The following is a 19,845-nucleotide window of genomic DNA, read 5'->3' on the forward strand; positions in this document are numbered from 1 at the left end:
CAACTGCCAAAAAATGTGACACTGACAAGCTTGAATTTGTTGTCAGAGAAAGCGGCTGTTCGCTGGTGGACTGTGAGAATGTCAGTTTTTGCATTTAAAAGCCCCATCGGGGAAGAATTTCAAAGCACCTGAGCTCCACCGCTGCATTACTGAACGACAAAGTGACAAAAATAAAATGTTGGAGCTGGTTGATTGTGATGGATTACTGAAGTTGGATGCATTTCACGCGTCACGCTTTTGATCGTCGTGCTGCGCTGGCACTGAGTGATATCACAGACTCCCCTGAAGGTGCAGAAGCAATCCAAAAGTGTTGGCTTTTATATGTGGCCGTGTGAGGAAACTGATACAATTTACGCACCGTTGAATAATTTAGAGTGAAACGACTTTCACAGCGGGAGGAGAAGAAACAGTTCCGGCTGACATTTAAACCAGCCGAGTTCCCATTGAAGACTGGGAGTGACGCGGGAAGAGCATGTGATCCTATTGTGACATGTTAACGGAAATCAGTGTGGTGAAGTTTCACACCAACTGTGCTATTGTTCAGTTTATTCACCTTTAGTTAGCTTATTTCTCAAGTCTACCCAGCCTTTATGAATCGATTTGGAAGTGTCCTATGGTGACTTCCTAGTCAACTACGTCTATCTATTGTGTATTTGTTTGCCAAATGTGCTAAATCTATTCATCAAGTCCTGGTTTACCACGACTTATTTTAGACTTCTAGTTTTCTACAGATATCTTTTTCACACATCACTTACCAACATTACTTTCCAACCTAGTTTATCAAGTCTTTTTCAGACATAGGTACCAATTCTTTTCCAGGTCTTCGAGTGCATCCAGTCTTTTTGATCCCCAAAAATTACCCAACTTTTTTTAGACCTTGACAAGTGTGTGAAAGCCTATTACTCGCGTCTTATTTATCAAGTCTTTCCCAGAACCCGAGATTATCAAGTTGTTTTAAAATCTTCTAGTTTATCAAGTCATTTCAGACATTTTAGTTTCTCAAATCTTTTTCAGACCTATTGGTGTATCAAGTCTTTTTCAGACCTTCTATTGTGTGTTGTTCGTACACGTGGCCTTAGAGGTTACCATGTATTATGCAACCATCTGGAATTTACTTTTCCCCCCTTCTAATTTCACTTTTTTATGTTTTTATAGAGGTTGATCAACATAGAATTTGCATCTCAGTCGGCCATCGGCTGAGAGAGAGAGAGCTGAGCCAGAGGGTAGTCGCGCTGCAACATGAGCTGCTTCTCTGAGCACAGCTTCATTGATCAGCTGGTGTTGATGCCAAACCTACTGACTCACTGAGGAGCCGCAACAATGGAGCAGAAATAGATGAGTTCAAGTCTGTGAGGGGTAAACGGTGTTGTCCAAATGTAGATTTTTCTTCAAAACAGAGAGTTCACAGATGACTGGAGGACAGTTTTGATTGATACATTTGTTATTCTTAGAGCTTTTGTTCACCACCTCACAGTGTGATGGGCACCACACACACACACACACACACACACACACACACACACACACACACACACACACACACACACACACACACACAGAGCTCCATGTTAACGCTGGCGCACACACATCCTGGCAGACTGATGGAGGCAAAGACGAAAGATCAAGGCAGCGCAAATTAGAAGCGCTCTAATTAGCCAAACTGTCACTCTGCCCCTCTGACACCACGTTGGCCGCCGTCAGACTCGGCGGATGTTTGGAGTCACAATGGCGGCTGGCTGAGCGTGGCAGTCGCTCACCGTGTAATGAACGAGACGGTGTGTTAATGAAGCGACTCTGCGAAGGTCAGTCGTCACGAGGGTGAACTTTGACTCGGCGTAACTCCCTTCGAATTTCAGCTCCCATTCTGGCAGCCGGTCGGGTGTTTAACCGCTCCGTTAGCCGCGGCTAATTGTGGGAATCATGGTCATGGCAGCGACGATCAGGCAGCCTCTCCCTGGTTGTGTCCGACAGACACAGCTGTTGAATGTGGAGGTTCATCATTTCGCGTCTGTGCCGTCGCTGCTCTCAGACAAAAGATACATGTCGAGTCGCGTCAAAGTCAACGCTGTACCTCTGAGCTAACGTTGTTCTGAAATGAAGGGACTGATCTGCTCGCGTTGACCTCGTGCTGCTCGCAGCTCAAGGAAGAAAATGTTCGGAAAAAAAAGTCACATTTACTGTCCCTTTGGTTTATACTTGACTTTTGTGTGTGTCATTCTTTCCCTTGACTTGACTTTTTCCTGACTTCTCAGCCTTTTCAAAGTGTCTTTTATAACTGACTTTTTTTTAACTTCCTTTTCTCCCTCTTTTCCCTTCATTTTCTATGAGGTTTTCACTTCACCATTTTTATCTTAGGTTTTTCAGACCTCTTTGATGGTATTTTTTCATGTTATTAGCCTCATTTTGTTCTTCTTTATGGTGACTCATTTCTTAATTTCTTAATTGCTAGTTTATTTTCTCTTTCATTTGTTTTATGGTCAATGCTTTTTCAACCAGCCATTTTCTAATATTCTGAGTTTTTTTTGTGTGTTAGCAGTAGATGTTAGCAGTTAGCGTCCATCAATTATATCGAACGCATCATAGCATAGCCATGAGAAGCTGGTTATCATCCTGATGAATTTAATCTGTGAATATTGATAACTAAAATCAGCAGGAAGAAGGTCATGACAAGAGTTTTCCTTGCTGCGGCTCCTCAGCTTGCATCACTTTTAACCTGTTGTGGGTTGTCAGCAGGATAAGCAGTGTAACCGCTGACCTGAGCGCTCAAACATCTCCCCGCGTGCCATGACCTTTCCACACTGCACGTGCATTATTAATGGGTGTTTGTGTTGCTCTCACTCTGATGTGTGAACATACTCTTAACTGGAATGCCTCCTGTTCTTTCTCTCACCCCTCCACGAGTGAGGAGAAGCATGTCACTGCTCCATCAGTCGGAGGCAGTATTTTAAAAAGTCCCCTTTTTGGACCGTCTCTGCAGAAAGTTAATCGTGCCCCCGCCACCAGGGCGCCGCTGCCGGCTGGCGTCCTGCTCTTTGACAGAACCATGTTCGCAAAAGGGCAGCTCTCACACAGCAACCACTGAGTTGATGCCGAGGCAGCAATGCCCTTTCATTCAGGCACGAGGAACGGCGACTTCAGTCCATTCATTCTGCCAGGTGTGACTCAATATAGAATCTCCATATCCTGATGCTAAACTTGAACACCACAAGCCTGTCCATCTAGTGAACATTACTGATGTAGTACTCACTCCTAAAGTACTCAGGACTCACACCACATACAGTGCCGGTAGCACTGGTGACGCAGCAACGGTTGGGAGATGTTCCTGGCTCCTCTACCTAGAAACATCAGAGACGGGTGGCTGCTTTGACTTTTATTTTTCTTCACTCAGTTGTTAAAACGTCAGTAGTTACAGCTTGTTTTATTCAAATAGCAACCTTTGTCACTCGCCGTCGTTCGTCGCAGCTCATCTGTCGCTGTAGCTCACACCCCCTTCACTCTCCGCAACACTGTTTAAATGCTGCAGTTTTCCGCCGTGTTGAACGCACAATGCGCCTGGACTTTCTCAGAGCGCAGATACTGGGTCTCAAGACGCTCCTCATTAGATGCTCCGCTTGGTCCGTTCGCTGTCAAATTCAAATTCAGCAAAGCAAGCATCCTAATTCATTTCACCCAGGACACGCTCTAAATACGCCTTTTCATCCGTGCTGCCAATCCGTCATGCCGTCGCTTCTTTCCTGCCCTGGTTTTTAAAACTTATTTGAAGTCTCATTTATTTATTTATTTTGCCACATTTGTGTTTCCTTGCAGCACTTTTGGCCGACATCCGGTTTGGACTGAGGCTCAAAACTGCCTGAGTTCACTGAAGCACACGTTAGTCTTCCCACGATTGTGTGATGTGGTTAACAGGATTAGATTCGGCCGTGAGCCCCAAAACGTCAAACCGTCGGTCCGGGCACATTGGCTTGTTTTAGTTATTCCTTGATTTTAGTTGGGAATCTGTTGAATCATTGGCTTTCCTTTCCATTCCCCAGGGTCCCCCCACAGTGGTGAGCTGTCCCTGATGTGTCCCTCTTGATACAGTTCATGCTGAACTTTTCAAGTCTCTTTGAGTTCCCCTTCACTTGCACAGGGCGTCCTTCAGAATAGCCATGTTGGCTGTCTGTGCCTCGACATTGTTGCATGCCCAGTGGTCTCCTCTCCACCAGACAATGGAAATGTGTTGCGTTCTTGTCTCAGCCACCAGAACAGATCTCAATGGCTCCTTTCCAGACCACCGACTTTCCCCTCCTCTCCTTCTTCTGGATTTGCAATGCAATTGAAAAGACTAGAGGGATTATATGTTTTTCCATTCAGCAATTTCTGTAACCGATTTGATGGTGAGGTGGAAGGCATGTGACACAATCTGCTTCTTTCACAAACTGGGTCAGTTCTTCCTTGTCCTTCACTTTTTTTAATATTCTAAGTTTGAGTGTGGTTCACTTATCTTCTCCCCAAAATATTATAGATTTTTGAGGGGGGTTCGATCTACGCAATCTACTCAACTGCGCTTATTTAATGCACTTACTATAGCAATAATGAGCATTTTCTGGCCTGAGAATGGACAGCAATCTAAATAGAAATAGAATATTGTGCAAGTAAGTAAGAAACCATTGAGGAAGATGATGCTCGCATATCTGCACCTGAAGAAGAGCTGGTTTCACTATACCAACCCTGTGGACTTCATCTTTGGGCAGAGGGTCTGAGACCTGTTCCCTGCAAGAATTGAGTTCACTGCATTTGTTAGATTCATTCTGCCTTTATTATATATAAAGTTCAGATCCTTTATCGTATACTTCAGAAGTGTGGTCAAACTAATTCCACTGACTAACCAGCCCCTTGTTTGAGCGTATTAAGGCCTTAGTTTGGCTTCTCATTTCTCTAGAATGGTTTCGCATTTGGAATCACTGGTTCCACTCTGTTATCAATCTTGACGTTCCATCACTTACCATCTCTCTGTTTTGACACCAGCTCACGTTGTATGGGCTTCCATTGCAGGTTGTGAAGTTCAGTGCAAATCTGTGTGTGGAGACATTTTTGAAGCTCTATATCCAGGTGAGTTTGGAACTCAACATCTGTCATCTGTTTATTTTTTCCTTTTGCAAGAAGAACAAATATTCAGTGCCCATTTTTAATTTCAATTTGAACAATTAACCAGAAAAAGTTCATTCAAATGAAGTGGCGCTTGTGTTCACAGGCAGACAGTGAGGCGTAGGCAACTGGAGAAGCAAACTTTTCTGACTGAAAAAGTTTGCCGTCGTGTGATGCTGCTTGTGACCAGCACATCATCTTCAGTGGAGATGGGAGGATTGTTCTCCACACAGTGATGTGGACTCTCTCTTCAGGATTCTTAAAGCCACTCCAGGCACGTGAGTAAATAACAGCAGACCCCCTGGAAGTGAAATCCTTGATGTGTTTGAAACTCATGTTTGCTTTCCAAGAAAAGGAGACGGTGACAGAAAGGCTATTTTATTGTGCTCATTTAAATTACTCTTGACAAGAAAAAGAAAGAGAGAAAGCCTCGGAGAGATCTGATGGCACAGCTTGTGTTCCTGCCTCGCTCCTGACTCACAATACATCGAGGCTTTTCCTCGCAGCTCCGCTGTCGCATCGTCAAGTCGATCACTTTATTTCCACTTTCTAGGCAATTTATCGAAAAAGAAACCGAGTAAGACAGTTTTGCTGGGAAGAACAGCAGAGGAGGGTCAGCCGATGACAGGATGAGGACCGTCTGTTGTCCCACTCCACCGCTGTTCTCCAGCGCCATCCTGGACTTTGTCCCAAAACAGTAGTGGAGTACATCGCTACATTGATATTAGTGAGAGAATGCTTAAGTGAGGCTCAGGAGTCAAGCGGTTCTAGAAAAGCACAGTCTGAGAAAGAGATATTTTAAGGCTGTTTTTTTTTTTCTTCACTATTTCAAAAGCCACAGGACGTACTGCTGAGGTGTCTCACTTGTCACCGCTTCAAGAGAAGACCTTCAGCAAACAAAAATCTGAATGTTTCTACTGATAACAATGTCAACTGAGCTTTAACAACTTGAGCATTCTGACATTGTTTAAAGAGTTTGTCTATACAGTGTCCGACACAAAGCCTTCGGTGTTCGTCGAGACGCTCACTTCAGCTGGATATGTTTTTCTGTGTGTTGAGGTTTTTAACACAGCGCAACACATGAGAAATATGTCATTGGTGGTTTGATGTGGGGGGGGATCACAGCCTGCTTTACCAACTAGGAGGCACAGTAGGGGCCTACTGGCCCTCATGAATGGCTGGTCTGAGAATCAGCTGAGAGGGGTGCAAGTCAGCACTCAGCGGAGGAGTCAATGAATCAGATCTTGAGTGTTATTGTGATATTTTTGCAAACACAAAGCAGACCCTTTTTAAAAGTCTGTTTCGTCTTCACTACAAAGGGATGTTGTGAGTCATGTTGCAAATCTTTTGTGGTCAATTGATCTGAGTAAGGGATCACTAGCCCTGTCTTTTCATCTTGCCGTTCATACTGTAGCGTTCCTGTCGCTGTCACATCTGTCATGATGTCTGGGTCTCTCAGATCTTGTGCCGCTTCAGCCAACTGAAGTGAACGCTCTCGACTCAGTTCACTATCACAGGAATATCTACTCTTCTCCGTCAATCCCGCACACACATGAAAAGCACATTTCACAGTCTACCCATTCAACTTTTCACTGCATTGTTTTTCGTCTTCTGAAAGCAGGGGAGAACCTCTAGTACATGGATGTCAAACTCACGACTTGTGGACAGAAGAGGCCACGGGGCAATTGTTTTGTGGTTCACTAGTTTCATGCCTTTGATTTTCCATATGCACCTTTCCCCCACGATGTGCCCCGCCTCTGCCTCCAGCAGCCCCTTGCTGAATGGAGTTTGAGAACCTTGCTCTAGAGGGATCTTCATCCACAACAGACACAGTTAGAAACCGCTGGTACATTAGAAACTGGTTTGCGAAGAGATACATTCATCTGTGTATTGCTGTGTGTGAGCGTGAGTGCATGTGCCCGAGTCATATCTGCAAGGATGAAGGTGGATGGGTGGTCCGGGACCAATCGGAGAGGGGCGGGGGGTGGAGTAAGAGTAAATTTATTACCACAGTACTTTGGTCTCAGAAGTGATTGAAGGGAGCAGTGAGCTAGCGGCGGATCGTCTTGTGCAAATCAATATAAAGAGGACACAGAGGACGTTGAAATAATCTGGAATATTTTCTGGCTTCGGCATCAGGAGTGTAGAAAGGAATTGAACTGTGCGGGTGAAAAGCAGAAAAGACAAATTGGTCAAACACAGTGGAGCTACAGTGTATCGAGTTTCCCCCGCTCGTCCTTGAAAAGATTTATTTGAAAAGTGCAGATTTGTTCCCACCGCCCACTTGTGGGAACGGAGGACATTCATTCGAAAGATCAGATTTTTTTTGTTTGTTTTTTCGTTGACAAATTTCAAAATTAATGTCTTTTTCTTTTTTTTTCTTTTTTTTTTTTTTCAAAGGTCCTCGATTCTGGTCTCTGAAAAGTCTGGTAGGGTTTCAAAAAACAGGTTGTACGAAGAAAATAAGTCGCCTATATGTTGCAAATATAGAACTTCTCTCGACTGTACAGCGATTCCTTCTTGCGAAGGTCAAGGATCGGGTCCCACCAGGAGAGAAGACGGGCTCCTCTGAGGCTCAGCAGCCAGCAAAAGAAAAAAAAAAAACAAAAAAAGAAAGAAGTCCTCTTGGGAGAAAAGAAAAAAAGTTCTGTCCAGTTCTGTTCACTTCTCGAACGAGAGTCAAACACAGTCACACAACAGCCATGCCATAGTGAAATAAGATTATTAATTAGGGTCATAGTAATAGTATGAATATCAGTAAAGATAAGAATAATTCAGAGTTATAACAACATACTCCATTTTCTTTTTTGAAATGTTGTATACAAAAACAGTTCGGAGGGTACAGTCTACGAATCCTCGCTTGATTTGGCACGTGAAAGTCGCTCTGCTAAGAGGTATCTGCTTGAGACTGTTGCCTGGCGACCCATCCTGAGCTTGAACTTTTATGTCATCCATCGTGTGTTTGTGTCACGTAAAACGTCCAAAATCCTTCAGCAAGGTTGATCTGCTGCCGTCGGCGGAGTCAGTCAATCGGGTGCCCAGTGACATTTCAGGATCTCAGTTTCACCGTTTCTTTATTTAAAAACGTAGTACAAATAGCTACATTAGTCGAGCTATAACTTGCGGTAGATTACAAAACATCTCTATAGCGTTCGTTGTTTTAGTTTGGTCCTCCATCACATCTCAGGAGAAAAGACTTGTTGTAAGTGGCATATTTACAAGTCTGACTCGGTTTTATAATCCTCGCGTTCAACTTCAATTTAAGCCTTTTGCTGAGCCGAGACACCCTTCCAGTAGTCCAGAATGTCGTGGAGATCCTCATCCTTAGCAAACTGAACCTTCTGTCGCAGAGCATGCCCTGCTGCCACGTATCCTTCGTCCTCCATGGACGACTGCCGGTGCCTCTTTCGATGCAGTTTGAACCGCTCCCAAAGCCCTAAAGTTGGGGTGCAAAGTAGCCCTTCGTCCTCTTCGTCTTCTTCTGGGCTGGAACAGTAGCTGAGGTTGTGGTATTGGGGAGAAAGTTGATAGTGGGGGGAGAACTGGGAGTAGGCCAGTTCCCTCTGTTTTGCTTGCCTGCTGAGAGTTAAAGGATCTAACACGGACGGCTTTCGAGCTCCCGGGTGATGGTGCAGCTCTTGCAGCATCTGAGGATGGTGCTGCAGCTCCTGCAGATGCTGTTGAGAACCCGGGTAAGAGTGGCGGTGTTCGTTGTACTGACGAATCCGCTGCGCTTCAGCCCGTAAGATAGCCGCCGCGGGGTTGACCGTGCGGACGGCCTCTCCTCCACCATCCTCTCTTTCTCCCCGCTTTCCGGGCGATGCTCGATCGATGTAGCGAGACTCAGAAGAATGGTAGCCACCTTCTGATCTGAAGGAGCGGGGACTGCGAGCTGACCCCGGAGATGAGGATGTGCTGGGCCTTTTTGAGGTCTGGGGAGCTTCCATGCTGTGATGTCGCTGCAGGGAATGATGGTAACTTCTTCCTCGCTCTCCTCTTCCCCCCTTATACACAGGTGAGAGGAACTCACTGCCTCGTTCTCTGCGCTCACCTTGCTCCGAAAGGAGCACCAGTTGCGGTTCTTCTGTGGAGACGGCCCCTCCACCCGCAGATGGCGATTTCATTCCCTGTTGAAAGGAGGTGGACTCAGATTTGAGGGCATCTATGCAGTTGTTGATGATCTGGTTGACTTTATCCACTTCCTTTGCAATGGTTGAGATTTCAGCGACCGAGCCCTGAGCATTAGCCTGCGGTGACATTTCCCTTTCACGCTCCCTCTCTGTTCCAGACCCTCGGACCTCCATGTAGTTGAGTTTAGTGGGTTTGTGCACTGGTGTTTCTAGCACCTCCTGCAGTTTGTATGGGTCGATTTCGCCACCCTGAGGCAGGTAGGGCATCCTAGAAAGGCTGTCGCCAGCCCCGAGCTTCTGAGGAATTGGCCCACCAGCCCCGCCCTCTATATCCCCTTCTCCTCCATACTTGAGCTCAATCAGAGTCTTCTGAATTCGACTCATCTTTCTTTCCTTTTCTTCCATGATCCTCTTTCTTCTCAGACAGTGAACCACGAACCCCAGGAAGAGCAGCATGCCAAACAAGCAGCCCAGGATAGTCATAATGTAGTGCGTGGCTGAGGATTGGTTGGCTATTTTCTCGGCACCAGGCCGGCGGCCTGTTGGAATGGTCAGACAGGTGTGGTTGAAGCGCAGCGAGTTCCGTATGGAGGCTATACAGTAAGTGTATTCGGTATTTGGCTTAAGATGCTTCAGTTCGATGTCTTCTCTCACCTCCTTCAGGGCCTGGATGTCTGTGAAGAAGCTGTTGTTGTAGAGCACCAGGATGTACATCTTCCTGTACGGATTTGGGATCTGAACGGTGATCAGTGCTTTATTGTGGAGCATCTGCTTCAGAGTCATGACAGGACTGCGGTCTGGATAGATGAGATTTGGATCGACGATTTCGTCAATCGGAGTTCCTGAAGCACAGTCGTCCAGGCCGCAGGGAGAGTCCGACGTGGTGGTGGTAGAATCTATAAGGCCGTTGATGTAGAATGACGTGGAATTGCTGTCTTCTGTGCACACCAGGCTCAGCACGTGGAGGGCGTTGCGTTGGGATGGTATTCGGGGATTTTGGCTCAGGAGGTTGTAACCAGAGAAGCCTTGTGGGGCATTGCACACCATCCTCTCACTAGTCCTGTTGGGGAAGGCTGAAAGCCAGCGGAGGAATCCCAGCAGCTCGCAGGAGCAGTTGAAGGGGTTGGTGTAGAGTTCACAGGTGGTCAGTTTAGAGAGTCCAGAGAACAAGCTGCCGTCCAACACCTGGATCCTGAGAAGACATGTTTCCAGAGCGGTTAGCAAGCCAAGATTCCAAACAGCGTGCGTCTAAATACTCTCTCACATCCACCCGTCTTTTACTCTGTGTGGTGCCGCATTCCAACACCCTGCAGTGTGCCGCTTGTGTCACCACTTTCATCTTAAACATTTCTTTTCAGTGGAGTGAAACGTGGAGCATTTCAGTAGTCACCTGTTCATGGAGAGGTCTATGTTCTCGATGTTAGGACATTCCCAGAAGGTGTTGGGCGTCACAGCTTCAATGAGGTTCGCCTGCAGGTACAGATACTGCAGCTTGCCGAGGCCTCGCAGCATCCCCTCCGTCAGGTTTCTCAGCTTGTTAAAGCCCATCTGGAGAACCTGGAGAGACAAAGACAAGTGGGATTATTCTAATCTCCGAGGTGCTGGCCAGCTCGCGGCTTGGTGGCTACATGCTTGAAGCATAGAGGACAAACGTGGAGTGTATAATTCGTGTTTCACATGGTGATCCAAGCTGCAGCGCTCAGCTGAATTGACTCTGATTTTTACGTTTTTATCTCCTGGCAAACCCCCAACAGGCAAGCGCTCATGCTCCCAAGCTAAAAATAAATACTAACATTTGTCATTAGAATCTGTGGTTTCCTAATAAATCCCTTTTCCTCGTCTGAAATTTAGCTTGTTGTTTCAGTCTTATTGAATATCTTATTGACACAATTTCAGATTGTTTTTTTTTAACATTTCTCCACCAAATCTTTATTTACTTATTATTCAGATTAAGTGTTTTTAATGAGCCATACATTATTACGTTTTTTTTTTTTTTTACTCAAGCTATCTGATACCTTAAGACTTTTTTTTTTTTCTAAATTTTGACGTCCAATTTTCCTTCAGCCGATGTGTCATTTTTGTAATGTTTTCTCAGCCTCAGTGTTTATTTATTTTACCCTGGTTTCCTTAAAACCTTTTTTTTTTCCCATTGATTCTTATCACAGTCGTGTCCAAGACTGACGTTGGGTGACAGCAGACTGACAACATTCAGGAAATGACAACACTGAAGTTGTGTGATGTGTCGTGAACCCATTTCACTGTCGCACCTGCAGGTTGAACTGTGCTGAGAACGCTCCATCCTCCACATAGCTGATGTCGTTCTTGGTCAAGTTGAGATAGGTGAGGTTCCCGAAGCGACTGAGAGAGGAAAAATGCACCGACCGAATCTTGTTCTCGTTCAGCCTCAGGTCTACGATTGTGCTGTGGAGGAAGAGGAGTGGAGTGTGAGTGGAATGTGCTGTTTCTTCTTCCCAGAGCGACTCACCTGTTGATGTGGGCCGGGATGGCTTCGTACGGCGGCTGGTTCATGCTGCAGATGGCAAGCCACACAAATCCCTTTTCCCCTTCTATTAGCCAGCAGTCCGCCGTTACCATTGGCAACTGGATTACAGAGAGCAGAGCGAGCCAACAGACGAATGAGCTGGCTGAGGACAGAAGCGCCGATGTTGAACCTCCAGTCGCAGGATGCCCGTGCCCGACCAGCCTGCTCTTCTGGGCCATCTGGGACGTCGCAGCAAAATCCATCAGAAAAAATGAGTTCCACAAGTGCACGCGGGGCTCAGCTCTTGACTCTTGTGGCCGGATTTGTTACTTTGTCGGGATGTTCTTGCACTTTTAAGAGGGAAACCAAATTAAGAACGGGGCGAGCGCAGCTCATTGACACTGCTCTTCATAGCTCTGTGTGTGAATTGTATTGGCAGTTCCGACCAGAGAATTAGGGGCTGATGCTTGATTTGGTGTGTGTCTGCTGGCAGGTGGAGGTCTGGCTCTCTCCTCGGTTGTTGGTGCTTCTCTTCATAGCGGCCATCTGCATCTCTGATGGGACAGGCGCGCCTTGTCTTTCGCTCTTCCCTCGCACTGCAGTGGAAAGACTCGCCCCTGCAGGAGGAGAGGAGGGGTGTTGGTGAAATACAGAGGTCTTTTTGTGAGATGCCGAAGAAACACAATCCAGCGAGAGGCACGACGCGATGGAAGTAGTCAGCCTTATGTAAGTAATACACGCTCGGTGACGTCAAGACAAAGAACCTGGAAATGTTCCAAAGATTCTCGCATCTCCAGTCAGTCAAACTCATGAATCAACGTTCAGAGCATCTGCACACACCAGGAGGTTTGGGAGGAGATTCTGAGAGCTGAAAACAGGTGGGAAGAAGAAGACAATGTAGAGTGGCCGAGCTTCTCTGGAGCAGGAACACAGTCTCCCTTTTCGTGCCGAGAGCTAAATCCAACAGGAGATGATGATCATCATCGGAAAAAGGTTGCCGCTTTCTCAAGGGTAGCTGTTACTGAAACGCAGTCAATGGCTAAGACCATTTATGAGGGAAAGCAGTTCCTCTCTGGCTGTGGTTCTCAAAATGTGACATCTCATCACATGGTCTGATGATGCCACGTGTACAGAAAAACCGCACATGCATGTTGTCCCATGTTGTTCTGTACTCGGGTTAGCCCCAAGCCCCATTTACGCTTCCTCTACGAACAAAAATGTACCCGTCCTTTTCAATTATGTCACAGGTCACGTTTCTTTCCATTGGTATTGCTGTACACCAATATATCCAGCAGAGGGAGCAGCCCAGTGTCAGACGTTTATGACAACAACAACCTACAAAACCAACATGTGGAGTCAGTATTGATCATCATCTTGCACTAGAGAGGAAACAGAGGCAGCGTTGTAGGAGGCGGTGGTCAGTGAGGACGTTAAATATATCGCGACTGGAGGACGGAGCATTTCCGCCATTGTTATGTCTTCTTCGTGTCTCATTAGAGCTACGTATCAGGTTGTAACAGCAACACTGCCCTGACAGTTTATTGGCAGTACTGTTCCGTTTAGCCCGTATTTTGGTGTAAGCTTGGTGGAAATGAGCAGAAATACGGATGAAATTATCTGGATTTGTATTTAAGGTGTGGCATAAAGGGCCCTTCAGGAGTCACTGTTCAGTTAGTGTGAGCCGCTTCAAGAGCGATTCGTGCTATGACAAAACAAATGCCTTCGGGAACTCACTGGAGAATAGCATTTGTGACTCACGGGTTAATGTTACAAACACAACTCTTGAAATTAAAGTGCACTATTTAGTCCATCTTAAATGAATTACAATTTCTGCCCAGCAAATAGGGATTTGTGCTCTCAATCGACTTGTTCCAAGTTTGTAGATGGTGACATATGAGTGGGTGTGTGTGCGTCTTGATAACAGGAGTATGTTGGGGTACAGCTGTTTGTTAAGCTACATGAGAGGGCTGCACAGAAAAACTACTAAAACTCACACTGATGGATGATGAAAAACATCCCAGACCTGTTCAACATCAATGTGGAAATGCAGGTTCTCATTGAGATGCCAGTTACCCAGCATCCAGGATTCTGTAGAACCACAGTTAACTGAACAACATACTCAGCACTTAAAGGTTTGGTTTTTGAACAAACGTTAACTTGTATGTCTGTGTAGCAAATAGCTACTTCCGTTGCCTAAATGAACATGACTGGCCGTTAACAAGACACAATATGACACTATTACTCAGATACTATGGCACCAAGAGTGTTAAGCGGGAACCCACACACTGATGCTCACGTGCTCATGACATGGGCATTTTGCTGAACCGGACTGGATGTGGAGAAAACAACAGTGAGGACTTGTAATGAAAGTGCAGTGTGGGCTTATTTCCACCTGACCGACCGAGGGAAGTGATGTCAGCAGACCTGAATCTGTCTGTGACCTGAACTCAACCTCCTCCAGAAATAAGTACACGAGTAGTAACCGAGGTGTGTACACAGGAACAAGTGTTAAGAGTGTTAGGTTCACAGTTGAATTTTTCCATACTCGCCGCTGCACTCGGCATCGTGACCCGCCTGCTTCTCAGACGCAGGATGGAGGATGAAATGAGCTCCATAGAGAAGCTATTTCACGGAGAGAGGGGAACGAAAGGTTGAAGGGTGTTTGCTTTACTAGCTGCGTAAAGCATCTCAAAAAGGAAAGCCATTGAAAAGACTGTAGATGTCTACAGGGTCAATGACGCAAACACACACGAGCACGCTCATTTTTGTGTCCCAGGAAGCCTGCGAAACGGACAAAACGGCATGGCGCCATTAGAGGAGAAGCACATCTGTGTGCCTCAACCTTTACGTTCACTGGAGAGACATGTATTTCAATCGCCGGCAATGCGGCGTAGTGTTTACGGTCCGTTTGTTCTATTTCTGTTCACAAACTATAGAATGTCCGTTAAGCGTTTCTTCCTTATTTTCCTTTCATCACGCTCAAGTCGCTTTATAGGCTATTTTCAGATTCCTCCGAAATGTGTTTGAGCCAGAAATGAGGACAGCATGTGGTTTGTGTTGGGCTGAAGCTTTGAGCTGCTCCTGTACGCGAAGAATCAGAAACTAATTTCTCTGCTGGACTTCAAAGCTTCATTTGGATCTGAGATATCAGTCTACTGGACTTGACGTTTCTGTGAAATATTCTTTTTGTAGATGCCTTTGTGGTTTGGTCTCTTTGTATTTAATTCATGTCAAAACAACTGGCTGCTAGCGGAGCGAACTGGCCTCCTTTTTTGGAAGCTCTCGGACGCACTTTCCTCCACTCACTTTCTGACAGCTCTGGTTGCGTCCAGTGGTTAAGCATTGAAACGGCTTCACATTTTCTCCCTCAGTTTTTGACTTCAACCTCAACACAACCTGATTTGGAAACATCAGTTGGACATTAGCTAAGCCCAGAGTCGAAAAGCAGCGCCACGTTCCAAAGAATTTGTCTGTTGACTGTCCATGGTTTCCATGGTGCCCTACAGGCAGAAGAGTCTGGACTCATCTGATGGGAAGTTGCTGGATTGGAGGAGCACTAAGAGACAAGAAACATTGAAAAACCATCAAGAATATTTTGGACTCAGTTGTAATCAAGTCACAGTGTCAAAGGTTGGTATTGGCTTGGCTGGTCAAACACCTCTCTGCTGAAGCTGAGCAACATCTGATTCTAGCATGGGGAAACTTGCTTATATTACAATCCCGAGCTTATTGTTCTGCAATATCTGCTCCAGTTTTCTGTACAGATTTCTTTCATAAACTAGTGTTTAAAAGTCTTCAAGGATTTTGAATTATGGGGATAGTTTGATCTGTATTTGAACAGTGTCTTTTTTTCATAAGAGGAAGCACCCCAGGCCTAAATCTGCCCAAAGATCGGAGGGAAGTTTGGTCGATGGTTTGGAAGATGGAACAGAGAGATGGTGTTGGACCATGAATGATGGATATGGAAGAATGAGGACATGGTGGGACAGGTGAGACGGCATCTCTCTCTCTCACTCTCACTTGGTGGAAAAGATTTGTGCTGATCTTAAATTGAGATTTGAAAGTGTTTTTTTTTTTTTTTACAGAAGAAGAAGCAGAAAGTTAGCACAGTGCCCCACTGGGATCACGATCATTTTTAGAAACCCCCAAAGTGTGCGGGATCCATCCCATTACAATACAGAATTAAGAAATCTCTTAACTTGTCCCCTTTTATGGGTTTTTCTTTGCAAACATTGGTGAGGAATTAATCCCTTTCAACCCAGGAGACTTCAAACCCCACGGGGCTCCAAGTTCCCGGCCTTTCTGTCAGCTACCGCTCTGGTGTTTTTGGACACACTCGGCGAAGCAGAACTGAAAATTGAAATGTGAGCAACTGACTCATCCTGACTGATTTGGCTCGATGACGGAACAAGAAGCAAGGAGAAGCAGTGCAAGAAGTCCACTGGCTCTCAGGCAGCTACGACTGTGAGACGCCAAGCGTGAATGCTAGATGTCCAGGCGATTTGAAGTCCTCCTGGAAAATGTCACGTATTATCGCTACAACTCTCCAAACCTCATGGTAGACTCTCAGGAAAAAAAAGGCGGCAAACGTCACATGATATCACACAACCATCGCGGAAAGCGACAGCCAACATGTTTCCTCCACACGGCCCGGCCTTCGCCTCAGAGGATTTCAAGAAGGAGGCCAGATCAAGATGAAGGTTAGTCGTGACGGACTGCGTTGACTTGACGTACAGACTCTGCGTGATGGATGTTCCTATAAGCGATATGAAACATGGAGCGTGACGGACAATTCCATTATGAAAATATGGCCAGCGGACTTCCGAGACAAACTGCTTTATGGAAAGCGTTAAAGCTCTAATGGAAATATAAGTCCATCACATGAGGCATGGCATCAGGCTTGAACCTGGAATTCCTCTTGACTAGAAGATTCCCCTTCCAAGGTTCTGCATGTTCTTCACTCAAGTCTACACTAATGTGTTCTAATGTCTTTCATCTTCCTCTCCAGCTGTTCCTCACTGGGTATGTGAGTCCAAGATTTTACACGTCTTTCCGAGCTACATGGAGCTGGAGGCGACATCCTGGAAGGCTTGAGTCCACCCCGGTGTCATTGCAGGTAACTACTGACGCCGACATTTCGAGGCGAGGTCTCCAGCGTTTAATCTTCTATGAGCTTCACGACAAGCTTTAGCGTCAAGACGAAGTCAGTGTTTAGCTTCTCAACCTTCTCCAATTGGGCACTGCCTCCCCATGTCTCCCAAGGTGTTGCTCATTTTTTTACAGTCAGGCACAATACTTCACATTCGTAAGACCTCTTGCTGATGTGACTGGACCTCCATTCCCCTAAAGTTGCCTCTATCTGACACCAGCAGTTTGGGTTGCATGTAAATTTAGACCTTTTTTACCAAGAGATAAACCAATTTTTTTGTGAATGAAAGGACCTGAGGAGCATGTTGGTTTGTTTGTGGGCTGTGGGTGGAAACGTGTGCACTATTGAAAGAAGAAAGATAATTTATTATTGGGCCACAAGCATGACAGTGAGAGCTGAAGGTGGATCCCAAGCTTCATTCATAAACCTGCACCTGACAGGGAGGCGATAATTACACCCTCAGCTCGCGTGCACTGCAGCTGGAAACGTCCCCGCTTGAATAAGGGCAACGGTCACGGATATCGCCGTCACGCACGTGTCTCTTTCAGTGCTTATTTAAGTGGAACGGCGGAATCAAACATACATCTGATACAAATCGCTTCCACGGGCGCTGCAGCGCTCCACTTGTCATTCCCCTGCAGTGAGCGGCGAATGTGTGAGATGCCACGGCTGATCCTCTCTGCTGAAGGGATGTGCGCTTACGTAATGCGTTTAGTATTCAGAGGAGAGACAGAGTGGGGAGGGAAAGAGATAAGGGAAGAAGCTGGAGTCAATAGAAAGAGGGACTTTTGACGGACAAACATGAATGACAAGGCTTCATGAAGACATTTCTGGAGGTTTGTTTTATGATTTGACACAAATATGTTTGGCAAGTCCAACCATCCTAGCTGCATATTACAAATAACGGAGCTGGGTTTTGACTGAAGCCACTCTTCTGCCCCACGGAATGAACTGTCCTTGCCATTGTCACATTCCGTTCTGCATCAGCTGAGATGGTTGGAATCTCCTCTGGACTGACTGATACTGTAGAGCCAACGTTGCTCCACAAAAGGGACAAAGGTGCTGCATTGAGGGGGAGCTCAACTGCCCAGGGCCATGGAGAGTGTGAGAAAGAGGTGAAGAAGCGGGTGCAGGCAGGATAGAATCATTGGAGAAAAGTGTCAGGTGTGATGTGTGACAAAAGGGTGTCGGCAAGGATGAAAGGGAAAGTGTCCAAAAGGGTGGTGAGGCCAGCAGTGTTGTATGGTTTGGAAACAGTGGCACTGAGGAGAAGACAGGAGGCAGAGCTGGAGGTAGCAGAGATGAAGATGCTGAGCTTCTCTCTGGGAGTGAGCAGGATGATGATAGGATCAGAGGGACAGCACATGTGCTCAGGTGTTTAGGAGACCAAGTCAGAGAGGCTGGATGGAGATGGTTTGGACATGTACAGAGGAGAGAGAGAGAGAGCCAGGACATTGGTAGATGAAGATGTTGAGGTTAGAACTGCCAGGCAGAAGGTGGAGAGGAAGGCCACAGAGGAGATTGATGGAGGTGGTGAAGGAGGACATGAGGTTTGGAGGTTTGAGAGAAGAGGAAGCAGAGGACAGGAGGAGGACAGGTGTTCCGCTGAAGGGAGAAGCTGCAAGAAAAAGAAGATGGAGGGGGAACTCTGACTTATGATCAGATCCCTGACTAAGGATCAAACATGTCAGCTAAAACTCCGATCTTTCCTTGAATCAAACAGAATGGAAACCAGATGTTGGTGTCTTGCAGCAGATAGTCAGGAAGGACACGTAGTGATAACGCTGGGTACCTAACCTAACCATCACAACTTGGGCTTGACTCCGGTCTCTTTGAGCCTGTCATGTCTTTGATTCTGTTCACCAACCCTTCTATTGTCACATTTTAATCTCTCCCTGTACTGTTTCATCCAAATCGGACCACCCCTAGTGGTGCGACCTCTGACCTGAGTGGCCCTCACACAGGACCGGAGCACACTCCCTGCTCCTCATAGGCTCATCCCAGACGTACTTGTGTCCCGTGCTTCGTCCGTCCGTTCGTGTATTACGTCTCTTGGTGCAAAAGCAAAAATGAGTCACCGCTTCAACTTAAAATTTAATAACATGGGCAGGTTAGCTTGAGGACTCAAACTCCCCGAAATCCTGCAGGAGAAAAGCGACGGCGATGAGAATAAGGGAGATAAAGAAAGTAAGGAAAATTAAGATCAGATAAAAAAGTATGTTGGTAAAAACAAGAAGGTGCAGATAAACCATGTTTGATGTAATTTCACAGGGAGGAGAGATAAGAGTCCTGAAATAAAATCAAAAGTTAGAAAAATCAAAGGTCAGATGAAGGTCAGAGGAGTTTGGAAGAGATCGAGGGAAGGGGGATTTGACTTCCTCCTCAAGTGAAACATTCCAGTCTGCAGAAATGAATCAATACCTCTAAAACTATAGTTAACATTCCAAGCAGATCATGTCACATCTCCGAGATATGCAGGACTCGCTCACCCAACCAGATGTATCAATGACACCTCTACCAGACCTGAGGAGGACGTTTGACGCGTCACTGAGCACAGAAATACATATGCTTAATGCCCAACATTGTTCCGTGTCGCAGAAATGTTAGTGAAGCAGGGACGTATTTCCACTCAGGTGTCATCGTCTGCATTTCTCTCACCAGCAGAGTACCGATCTCCGTCTGCGCTCTTGACTACAATGAGTTTTGCCTAAGAAACGGCAGCCTGACAAATCCATTCTCTATCCAAGTGTGTTCCTGTTTATTTGCCGGCGATCACACATGGCTCTCAAACGTGTTTATCCTCAACGTTGGTTTGTGTCTGTCAGTGTGTGCACTCCACACTGTGAAATCCCATTAAGTGTGTTAAAAGCCTCTCTGGCCTCCTGCCTGCTCAAAGAGATCAAACACACACACACACACACACACCATCGCGTCACACACCTGTGTGTGTTTGTCTG

The 19,845-nt window shown here is 46.1% G+C and overlaps 1 protein-coding gene across 3 annotated transcripts in view; it reads right to left on the minus strand.

The window, feature by feature from the left end:
• Positions 1-5,501: 5,501 nt before the first annotated feature.
• LOC128754896 (protein ELFN1-like) overlaps positions 5,502-19,845 on the minus strand; it is a 92,582-nt gene continuing 78,238 nt past the window's right edge. For all 3 annotated transcript variants that reach the window (XM_053857861.1, XM_053857862.1, XM_053857860.1), the window contains 4 exons: positions 11,743-12,356; positions 11,525-11,678; positions 10,648-10,814; positions 5,502-10,449 (listed from right to left, as the gene is read on the minus strand). In XM_053857861.1, coding sequence (XP_053713836.1) covers positions 8,388-10,449; positions 10,648-10,814; positions 11,525-11,678; positions 11,743-12,002 — 2,643 coding nt within the window. In that variant the 5' untranslated portion in view covers positions 12,003-12,356 and the 3' untranslated portion in view covers positions 5,502-8,387. The remainder of the gene's footprint in view (positions 10,450-10,647; positions 10,815-11,524; positions 11,679-11,742; positions 12,357-19,845) is intronic.

Source organism: Synchiropus splendidus, chromosome 2, assembly GCF_027744825.2.
Source record: "Synchiropus splendidus isolate RoL2022-P1 chromosome 2, RoL_Sspl_1.0, whole genome shotgun sequence".
NCBI classification, from domain to species: Eukaryota; Metazoa; Chordata; class Actinopteri; order Syngnathiformes; family Callionymidae; genus Synchiropus; species Synchiropus splendidus.